Raw genomic sequence first — 10,818 nt, forward strand, 5'->3', positions numbered from 1 at the left:
GCGGCGGCGGGGCGGCCCGGACGCTCTTCGGGGAAGGCGCGGTGGGCGGGGCGGGGCGGCGGCGGGTGCAGGCGCTCCGGGGACGGGGGAGGTGAGGCGCGGCGGCAGCGGGGCTTCGGGAGGTCGCGCGGCCGGAGCGCTGCGGGCCGGTAGCGCGCTTGGGCCTGGTTGCGGCGGTCGCGACCTGCGGGCCGGGTGAGACTAGGCCAAGCCTGCCCGAGCGGTTCCCAGGTGGCCTGGGGACCCGTGTGTCTGCGCTTGTCCCCTGCTGTGCTCCCGCCGGGCTCCATGGCGGCAGTGCAGCTGGACCCCGAGTTGGCCAAGAGGCTCTTCTTTGAAGGCGCCACGGTCGTCATCCTGAACGTGCCCGAGGGCACCGAGTTCGGCATTGACTACAACACCTGGGACGTCGGCCCCCGCTTCCGCGGAGTCAAGATGATCCCTCCAGGCATCCATTTCCTCCACTACAGCTCTGTCAGGGGAGCTAGTAGCCGGGAAACAGGGCCGCGCACAGGTTTCTTCCTAAGCCTGCAGCAGCGAGACTTGCGGGTGCTGCGCTGGAACCCCACCAACGAGGAAGTGGATCTTACGCCAGCAGTCCAGGAGGAGACTGAAGCCATGAGAGGAAATCTGCAGGAGATGGACAAGTTTCTTGGGCCCTATCCGTATGAGACCCTGAAAAAATGGATTTCCCTCACCAACTTCATCAATGAGTCGATGATGAAGAAGCTGCAACCAGAGAGTGGGCAGATCTGTGCCTTTTCAGAAGTTCTCCCTGTGCTGGCTGGGAAGCACACCAAAGACCGTGCTGAACAGAACTTGCCCCCTTATGACACAGAATGCAAGAGCTATGCTGAAGGTATGGCACGGCTGCCCAAGATGAAACTGAAAGCTGGCACTGAGATCAGATTCACAGAGCTGCCAAAGCAGATGTACCCCGATGGTGCTACTCCTGAGGAGATAACCAGGCATAGCATGGACCTTAGCTATGCTCTAGAAAAAGTGATTGATCAGCAGTACTCCAGCCAACCTCAGGATTTGCTTGGTGAGTACATAGTATCCCAGTTGTAGAGTCCTTATTCACTTTGAAAGAATTAAGTTTTTGGCTGTAAAGCAAGAGTCCTCAGGTGAAACCTGCAGTTCTGTTGACCTTAAAGGCTCAGGGCATAAGTGTGCTCTTATAATTGTGACTATACAAAACAGTTTATACAAGCTACAAAGTCTGAGTAGCTATAGGGTCTATTCCAGTTGCCCTGATGCAAGAATCTGGACACTCTTTTGCTCAATATCTAGAGTGACTAGCCTGCCTCACTAGCCACTTTTGTTCCTGGCTGCTGCAGTAACATGTTTGGAACCCAAATTGCCTCAGATTAATTCAAAAGCATAAATCCCAGTTTATGAACTGAGATGTGTTTGTGAATTCACCCTTGTGCATGGAAGGCACATCACGTTGCGTCTAATGCAAGTACATTTTTTTCTGTGGTGCCATCCTGATGATTTATCTATCAAGTGATCCTCTAAGGACAGAGTTTAGGGAGTCCTGAGACCACTGAATGGGATGGGACATCTTAATCTTTAGATTCTTGTTCCCTTTTTGCCAGCAACTCAACTTTTGGCTTTTGGGGTGAGTTGTTTTGCCTTTTAGGCCTCCAATTCACTTTGTATAGTTTAGGGATAATGATGCTTCTGTGCCTTGTGGATTTTTATTTTTTAGGCTTGATGTTTTCAAAGAAGGTCTCAAAGGTTTGCAAAGTAATTTACAGCAGGTGAAGAATGAGCTGTGCACTAGAGAGGCAGCTCTCCTTCTTAAATGTCTCTGGCTGTCCGTTTTACCCTCTTTCTGGCTGTCCGTTTTACCCTCTTTGTTCTATTCAGTACAGTCTATTTCCTTCAAACCCTTCTGCTCGCCCACCTTATAATTTGGTCCTACTCTGCTCATCCTCACTGATGGCTTTTCAGTAAACTGAGTAACCAAAAATGATTCTTTTACTAAATGCTACTTTGACTGTTGGTGAATACAACTGTCATGGAAGAGTTGATCTTTGTGGGGAGGGAGCAGCCTGTGCAGATAGCAGTGAAAGTACTAACTATAGCTAGAACAGAATGGATAATTCTAAATATAAGCTGTCAATGAAGTGTACAGATGCCAGTCAGTTAAGTGAGTTTTAGTACTCTGATAGTACATTTCCCAGCAGTCAGTTCCTAACACAGTAACTAATCAGCAGGATGGGCCTTTCCTTCTACTCTGGTTAGAGGCGGAGGAAGGTGGGAAGTCTCTGCTGTGGGCTGCTGGCGACCCTCTGTGGTAGCATTTGGGATTTGTGAGCTCTACTGCAGGAGGGCGAAACATGCAGTGTTCATGGGCACACTGTGAACTGCATCTCTCAGTTACAGGGTCTTAATTACTTGCCAGCCTCATTTAACAGCTTGTGATACAAATTAGTAACAGCTCTGTGAAGATCCTTGAATGCATTTTCCGTGTGGCAGGATGGAGTGAGGACTTGGGAAACTAGCTGATCTAGAGCCTCAAGGTTACTGAGGTTTGGAATAAGCCTTTATTTTCCCCTTTTTTCTTTATTAACTTTATACAATTTATTCTTTATCAAAAGTATTCTAGGAGATGCAAAGACTAATTACCGTAAGGGTGTGTAAGGTTCCCTAGTGCCTTGGGGAATGGTGAGGCCATCATTCTGGCAAAACAGCTGATGCTGAGCATCAAGTGAGATTGAACCCTGACTCTTAATTCAGTGAAGGAAAAACAACCATTATGTACTGCTCACCTCGTTCTTTGTTCCCACACCCCTCTGTTCAAGGGCAATCTGATTTTGGAAACTCAGGCATAAAAGGAGCTTTCAGAATAACAGCTTTATTTTCTCATTTGGACATCATAGAAGATTTTGAGAATGCAGGCAAGTCCTGAGGTAGCTATATGCTCTGATTGCCAGTAAAGTCACTCTCCAAAGTTGACCATTATAGTTTTAAGGGGTCCTGCCTGATCGTGCTATGCTTGTTCTCCAGCTGAATAGCAGAGCATTAGGAAATAGTCAGTGCTTGGAGTATTGATTGCTATTATCAGAGTCACTGGGAGGATAGGGTACTGTTCATGTGTAAAAGGCAATCCCAGAGTTTATACAGTCATTTTCAGAGCTTTCAAGAGGACATGTACCTTGGATGTGTTTCTAGTCTCATGTGTACTTTGTTTTCCTTTCCTTTGCTAAATGTGTGCAGCTGAGTTGCAATTTGCTTTCATCTGCTTCCTGATTGGGAATGTGTATGATGCATTCGAGCACTGGAAAAGACTCTTAAATATCCTGTGTCGATCTGAAGATGCCATAGGGAAGTATCAAGACCTTTACACCAATCTCATTTCTGTGCTGTATCACCAGCTCAATGAAATCCCAGCTGATTTCTTTGTGGACATTGTCTCCCAGGACAACTTTTTAACCAGCACCTTACAGGTATGTTTGTGGCTGTCACTGTGGGTGACTTAAAAAAAAAAAAAAAAAAAAAAAAAAAAAAAAAAAAGTGGGGGGGGGAGTAGGAGGAGAGGGCATACAGGACATCAGAGCAAATTTTCAAAAGGAAGTAAGCTGCTATTGATCTGCATAGGAGACAGTGAGTCTATGTGTTCTAAGAATGCTCATATTTTCTTTTATTTTTTTCCCCCACGTTCTTTACACAGAAATACTGCTTGCTTGTCCTGAGTTTTATCTGCTAAAGTTATGCCCAGAAGAGTCTAATGCAGCATAAATTTAAGTTAGTCTCTATAGAAAGGCCAGCAAAGTGAGACAATGAGAGGAAAGACTAATGAAAATATAAATAGCTGCAATATGGAATGGAGGCTCTGTCTTTTTTTTTTTAGTATGATTTCCTGGCAAATAATGCTGAAAGTAGACTATCACATTGACATGGCATGGATCTGTTCTAGAGTTCTGGAATAGTGTATGTAACGCAATTGAATTGCACCAGCATACCTTTTCTAAAAATGTCTAAGGTCTTAGGCTACATAAACAGCTATGGGAGAGGCTGAGCAAGTGCAAGGCAAGGTCTTTTTATGTGTTTTTTCCAAATGCCATTCATTCTATATGTATGTATATGTGTGTATATATATTTGTGTGTGCCATAAAAGACTGGCAATATTGACTTTGGTCAGCTTGAATGGTATGATATTTTGTATGCAGAGAAGTTTCAGTGAAACCTTTTTGAGCTTAGGGTGTTGATAGTATGTTAAAAGCTTTTCCATTCCTGTTAGCCTTATGTAAAGCTAAAGATTTCCCAGAATCACGTTCTTATCTAGAGGGAATTTACAGGTAGTCCAGAATGTAGAAAATACACTGCTTATGCTGAGATAGGTGTGGCAAATATTTATAATTCAGTACTAGTAAGACCAGTTACTCCCACTCACTGAAATTATGCTAACAGCTCAGCAAATAGACAAGTCTTATAGCTAAGCCAAATTCAGTTAAAAATAAAAACAGATATACCCATATAACTCAGCAATGGAAACTTAATCCCAGCATGAAATGTAGTAAGTTATGTTGCAGTGTTTGGTGTAAATTGTATATTGCAATCTCCTTTCTCAAAAACAGTGATTACCTGTAATTCCAAGTTGCTGCTGTAGATCTTTGTTTGTTTGTTTGTTTTTTAAACTCACTGGGTAAAATTAGGTGGGAAGCATTGCTTTAATCAAGTGAATGACTTTACTTGACCGTTATCTGGGCTTTTTCAGATTTGATTCACAAAACTCTTGATTTTTTCATTTTTGTTTCCCCCCCGCCCCCCCACATCCCATTTTGGGATTGGAAAATCCAGCTCTATTTTTAGCACGCTGGCAGAGCAACGCTTTGCCCTATCAAATTACAACAGTACAAAAGAATGTGTCAACCAGCCACTCTTTCCATCTGATGGAAATTTTGGAAGCACCTTTGTCTCTCTGATTATCTTACCTTTTTGGGCAACTAAGCCTTGTGTGCTCTTGGAGTTCATCAGTCTTTATCTTTTATTTATGCAATAGAGGCTGATGCCTTTAGTGTGGCTGTGTTGGTTTCACTGATCACCACTAACCGCAGTGGGGGTCACTGCATTCCCAGCAACATAGAAGAAATTTATGGTTTAAATAGGCCTCTCCTTGCTAAAAGTTCTCCTGTTCTCTGCACCAGTGGGATTTCCCTGATTGTTGCTTTGTGTATGACCATTTCAAAACAAACTTTGCTTTTCCTTTTCAGTATTTTCTCCAGCTGTCAGTAGACTTCTACCAAATACAAGCTTGCTTTGTCCCAAAGGGGTTTCCCTTCACTTCAGTCCTGCAATGAATTTTTCTTTGGCTTTGAAACATAAATTTCTTTCTATGGAAATGAATTTTGGGTCACAAGTTCAGTACACTAGCAGAAGCAGGCAGGTGAGAGATGGGCTCTGAGGCTAAATGCCCTGTTTAATCAGACATGGATGCTTTAATTCTCCAAAATGCAAACAGGAAGCTATGAATTTGTGAAAAGTTAATGGATTTTGTGTATGTTTGGATGGGGGGAGATGGGACCACCCTTCTTTAAATGTTATTCCAGATTGCAGCACCCTGTGCTGAAAGATCTTAAGGGATCGGCTGTGCTGGGGATAACTGAACTTTTTCTAGGGAGCTTCCGTTCTTTTCTTACCTCTGAGGTTATTTTGTTAAAAAATATCCTCCATATTCTCCAAGATGTTTGTGTTACCATATTGCAAGAATACTTTGGGGAATCTCCTGGTCCATCCAGCTGAGAAAAAGATGGATATTATTCCCTGTTGGCCTTGTTGACTTGTGGTGTAAGATGTGCTGTGAGTTCTCATCTGCCACTTAGTTGTTTTTCTGTTCAGCAAGTTAAGCGTATTTCAGAATCCCATAATACATACTTAGTTACATGTGTACTCCTACTTGAAACAGAACTGACTATTACCTTATTTAGTGCAAATATTTTTAATGATGACTCAGTGGAATGAAGACAGGATGTCTATTTTGGTTGTGAGATGAAAGGGGAAGTGTCCCATAGTTAGAATGGCTTCCAGGATGGCTGATTCCTTCCAGGTGGGGCTAACTTGAAATATTAACTAGTGCACCCTATTGATGACCCCCTTGCAAGAAAGATGCACAGCTTGTGCCACTGAGTTCTTACTGGCATCTTACTGACATCTACTCTTTTTTTTTTTTAGGTGTTCTTTTCTTACACATGCAGTGCTGCCATTGACAGGACACTAAGGAATAAAGCTGAAAAATTCAAGGCTCACCTAACAAAGAAATTTAAATGGGACTTTGAGGCAGAGCCTGATGACTGTGCTCCTGTAGTGGTGGAGCTTCCTGAAGGAGTGCAGGTGGACTAAGCTAAGTGCTCACTTAGGAACAAACAGCTATTTTAAATAACTTTTTCTCCACAACCTCCCTAACCTTGCCGACTTCCTAGAGCCTGCTTCTCCAGCTGATTCCTCTTCCTGATACGGAAGCAGATGTGAAAACCACGGAGCCATTCCACACTTGGTGAGACCAGAATTATTGGAGCTGTTCAAATGTTGCCATGTGGCATCAGCGGTTACTTTGGACACCTCATTTTTTCTAGTTCTTTTGCAGCAACTGCTCATTTTATGCTCAGCCAGACTACTAGATCCCTGGTCTCTTCCATCTTCCTTGGGTGAGAGGTGACACCCTGTTCTGAGAACAACTGTGTTTTAGACTTGAAGCCTTTGAAAGCTGCTCCCGTTTGATGCCTCCAGAATGAGGAGCGTAAGCTCACGTGACTGATCATCACAGCTTTCTGCAGCCTGACCCCAAGCTATGCAGCATGAAATTCTGCTCTTCCTAGGCTTGCATTACAGGAATATAATCAGAATTTATGCTGCTTAATATGATTTATTGCAATGGCATGTTGTGGAGGAGGACTCAAAGCCGCAGCAGAACTCCTCCCATTCTGTACCCCTAATACTGAGGTATCTTATTCCTCCAATTCTGTTTAAAAGCCTTTTATATTCACTGCTGACACTGTTGAGCCTGATTTAAAAGAATATTAACAGTCTGGTAACAAGAAATACAGTCACTGAACAGTAGCCATCCAGGTTTCAAAACAGAAAACAGTCAGAGTGAGATAAAAGGTCAGACTTCCGCATGAACTGGGCCCTTCTGTCTTGTTATAATCGGAAATCTTAAGTATTTTCACTGGTGCCAGTTTCTCCTTTCTCCTTATTCCCTCAGGTAGGCTGTGTGAGAACTTGGTGCTCATTCAGAGCTTTGGAAACATTGTAGAATGACTTTAGTGTATTAGCAGCATTCCTGTTGTGTTATCTCATAACAAGTACTCTGGAATGTATAAGCACTAAGCATTTTTCCCCCCTGCCCCCTTTCCCTTCCCGGAAGGAGAATCCCTGCTGTGTAGGGATTTGGTCCTTCAGCTTGCTTGTTGCTTTCTAGGTTATTAGACTCCTTCAGGAATTTGTCTTATGCATGTCTAACAAGATGTGCTGTTTGTTAGTCTTTTATAGTTCAAAATAAATCTCTTGGCCTTTTGTCCAGAAAATGTCTGTACAAATTGTTTGTTATTTAGCTAAAGCTTATAGCACTATAGTACTGCCCTGTAGCTCTCATTAGGATGTCCAGGGACTCCAGAAGTAACATAGCAATGATATCCATGACATCCAAGGACAGCTCATAGTAAAATGGTACATGGTGTTGCATGATGCAGAGTACAGCATATTCTGGAAGGAGGTATGTGATGATGTGTTCCCAAATAGTCAGGTACTTGTTACAGGAATCAGCTGTTGGAAACCACAGTCAACTGCCTTATTGCTATCTTCTTCCCTTCCTCAAGGACTCTGTATGCTTCATTATTCCAGTGTCTTGATTTGTCTATTTTAAATAGACTCGGTATTGACCACAGGCACTTAGGGGACGTTACTCCGATTTGACTGGTGCTACTATTAACAAAGTGTCTTGCACTTAAATCTTTGCACAATTTGTTGTCCTAAACACCCTTGAAGTTTTTTATTTCATAGCTTCACTATGTTCTCTTGTCTTTGTGTTCTTCATTTGTATATATCCATAGGGGGTGCTATCTTTGCAGTTGCTGTTTGGACAAATTGTTTGTAATCAGTGTTCCCAGCTTTGATGAAAGATTCCTTTTTGGCTTATTGGCTTTTTTGCACCATTCTGATGACTAGTTTTGTTGCTTTGGAGCAGAACACCAATTACTGATATAAGTAGTAAAGGTAGCAAGGAGCCTAAGGGCCTTCCTGTCTGGAAGGGAGACAGGAAGAATAACGCTCTGTAGAAGAGCCTTTCCCTGGCCACAGACCAGGCTGGCTAGCCAAAGTCAGTGTATTACAGGCTGTTCTGGCAGTGCTCCCACGTGTTTGCTTGATGGGTTAATTTGAGTGCGTCTTCATTAAATCTCAAAAACAGTAACTGAATGTTAATTTCCAAAATGTATAACAATCAGGTTCCCATGATGAGCTACACATCTAGTAACTGAGAGAAGAGATTGTAATTGTCCCTCCACTGTATTTTTTTCTTTTTTTTTTTCACTTTCCTTTTTGCAAGGTTATAATGGGGAGGGGAATAATATCTCTTATTAGACGCATGAAATAGCTGGCAAAGAAACAGGCCTTTGGGGATACAGTCCCTTTGTTAGATGTGAAACAGAAGCAGCAAACTTTCATCCAAACATAGATTGAGATCAGTTGCTCAGACTTCAACTTATTGATGGGAATCAGTTGGACACTTTGAGAGAAAAAGGAGGTTGGCACATGTGAGCCAACACAAGGGGTGTGCTAACACAGGGGGAGGTCGTGAATTTGGGAGGAGAAAGAGGAGGGTTTTTTTTCCTGTTGAAGTCAGCAGGAAGGAGGGTATGAGGAAAGCTGTAACATTTTATGGAAGGAATATTTTCTTGCCTTAGACCAGCCATGACTGTGATAATGCTGCCTTTCCAACTAAGGCAGATAAAATCTTCTGAAAGTAGAAAAGAGATTGCATGTATGTGTGTAAATACACACTACTGTAAGCTAATGAAGTGTAATAGGTGATGTATTTGCAACATTGATTCAGCAATGAATTAGGGTCAGGCCCAGCAGCTTTTGGTTTGTTGTGAAGTGCCACTGAAGCGTAAGGTATGTTGGTTTCCTGCTTATGTGGAGAGTTGTCCTGCTGCCAGAGTTACGCGACTGAGGCAAATTGGTGTCATTCCTGGCCCATGATGTACTTTTACTGCAAACTGTGTAAGAGTGTGGACCGTGCTCAGTCTTGAGTGAGGCAGGTCTCTTATGAATTGACGGTGGGATGAGCTAATCACTCACTACCTCTGAAGATGCATAGCACACCATATTTACAATGCAAAACACAGTGCAGTTATGTTCAGTCCTGAGATCTACTATTCCATTTTTCAGTTTACTCTTAGGATTAGTAATTTTAGCCAGGCCAGAGTTTTGAGATGCAATGATATTTACCTTGTGTGGTTGTCTGGGTGTTCTCTGTCAGCACGCTGAGGAGAAAGTTGCTTCCTGTTTCATTGACCCTGCAAGCCCAAAGGTGTGGAATGTTCTAACTCGGGTTAGGAAGATCATCCCTTCCTTCCCATGCAGGTAGTACACCATTATTTTATTGGGAACCAGGGAGTGTTTAATTTTTCTTTTGCTTGATGCTCTCCTTGTCAGCTTTTTTCTATCGTCTTATTTCCCTTTAGAAAGGCATGATATCTTACCCTGTCAGTTCACGTGGCTTCCTTTGCAATTTCCACCTCCTCCCCAGCTGCTAAAAAAGCAGACCACTTCCATCTGTTTTCAGGTGGATTGCTGCTGATGACTTCATTGTGTCGTGGCTGAACGTCTACCACAAAGTCTTGGAGCTCAAATTGTTTTTACATGACGGCTATTTCAGCAATGCTTTAACTCCTACAACAGAAATACTTACAGACTTTGAACAGCACCAGGGTCATATAGTGTTAGATGCCACACAAATGTGTAGAGATGTTCTTATCCCACAGCTCTTATTCTCTAAGTACAAGCTAAAGAAGAAAGGGAGTGGAGATACTGTAGAAAGCAATCAGAGTGACACTGCATAGCTTGTTGGTGCTATGGTTTTAATAATCTTAAGTGAGCTCAGGGTTAATTATTATTGGAAACAGCAATTATTTTTATTCCTCAGTGTTTTCACTGTACTGCTTTATGTTAAATTTAACTTGTGATTATTTGCTCAATAGTTGCTTATGATAACCCTGGCCTTTGTGTGCAGTGTGTATCTTCTTTCAGTTCAAGTCTATTTTTGTTAATAGCCTTTTCTATTGTTTACATTGTTATTTTTGGATTAAAAAAGTAAGTACAAAGGACAGGTACCCATTTGGCGTTTGTGCCTCTGAAAAATCTCTCGCTCCTCTTGTAGATATCTTCTTTGGAGCAATTTCTTTTATTTTAGCTACTGCTTAGGTATGCTACTGACAACTGCACATAGCCGCTATTGACAGCTGGACATCAGCTGTCACGAATGGAGTGCCTGGCACTGTGCTTTTGAAATATGGGAAAGGATGGACTGGAACATCTTTATCCCTTTCTCTGAAAAAGGAAATAAAATCTTCCCCTGATGTTGCTGTTCATTGTCCAACAAAGCTATGACAGTCATTTATTCTACATCCCTGTTGCTATAAAAGGGATGTGCTATGAATGGTCATTCCTTCATGATGTGATCAGCTGGCATTTCATAGCTATTTCTGCTACCCCTCAAGAAATGTGCACCTCCTGTCCTCACTGCAGGCTATGAAACTGCAGTCTGCCTAGCATACCAAGGCTAGGTTTCAAACTTGCAGGAACCTG

General features: G+C 42.7%; 1 protein-coding gene across 1 annotated transcript; it reads left to right on the top strand.

The window, feature by feature from the left end:
* Positions 1-52: 52 nt before the first annotated feature.
* AAR2 (AAR2 splicing factor) lies at positions 53-10,607 on the top strand. The gene is made up of 3 exons (XM_009679278.2): positions 53-1,045; positions 3,229-3,458; positions 6,184-10,607. The coding sequence occupies exons 1-3, from the start codon at positions 289-291 to the stop codon at positions 6,349-6,351; spliced, it is 1,155 nt and encodes a 384-aa protein (XP_009677573.2). The 5' UTR covers positions 53-288; the 3' UTR covers positions 6,352-10,607.
* The last annotated feature ends 211 nt before the right edge of the window (positions 10,608-10,818 follow it).

This window comes from Struthio camelus, chromosome 18 (assembly GCF_040807025.1).
Source record: "Struthio camelus isolate bStrCam1 chromosome 18, bStrCam1.hap1, whole genome shotgun sequence".
Lineage (NCBI taxonomy): Eukaryota > Metazoa > Chordata > Aves > Struthioniformes > Struthionidae > Struthio > Struthio camelus.

Coding starts and splice junctions, on each gene's coding strand:
- AAR2 (XM_009679278.2), top strand. CDS start 289: ATGGCGGCAGTGCAGCTGGACCCCGAGTTGGCCAAGAGGCTCTTCTTT. Junction 1,046..3,228: donor CCAACCTCAGGATTTGCTTG/GTGAGTACATAG, acceptor AAATGTGTGCAG/CTGAGTTGCAATTTGCTTTC. Junction 3,459..6,183: donor TTTTAACCAGCACCTTACAG/GTATGTTTGTGG, acceptor TTTTTTTTTTAG/GTGTTCTTTTCTTACACATG.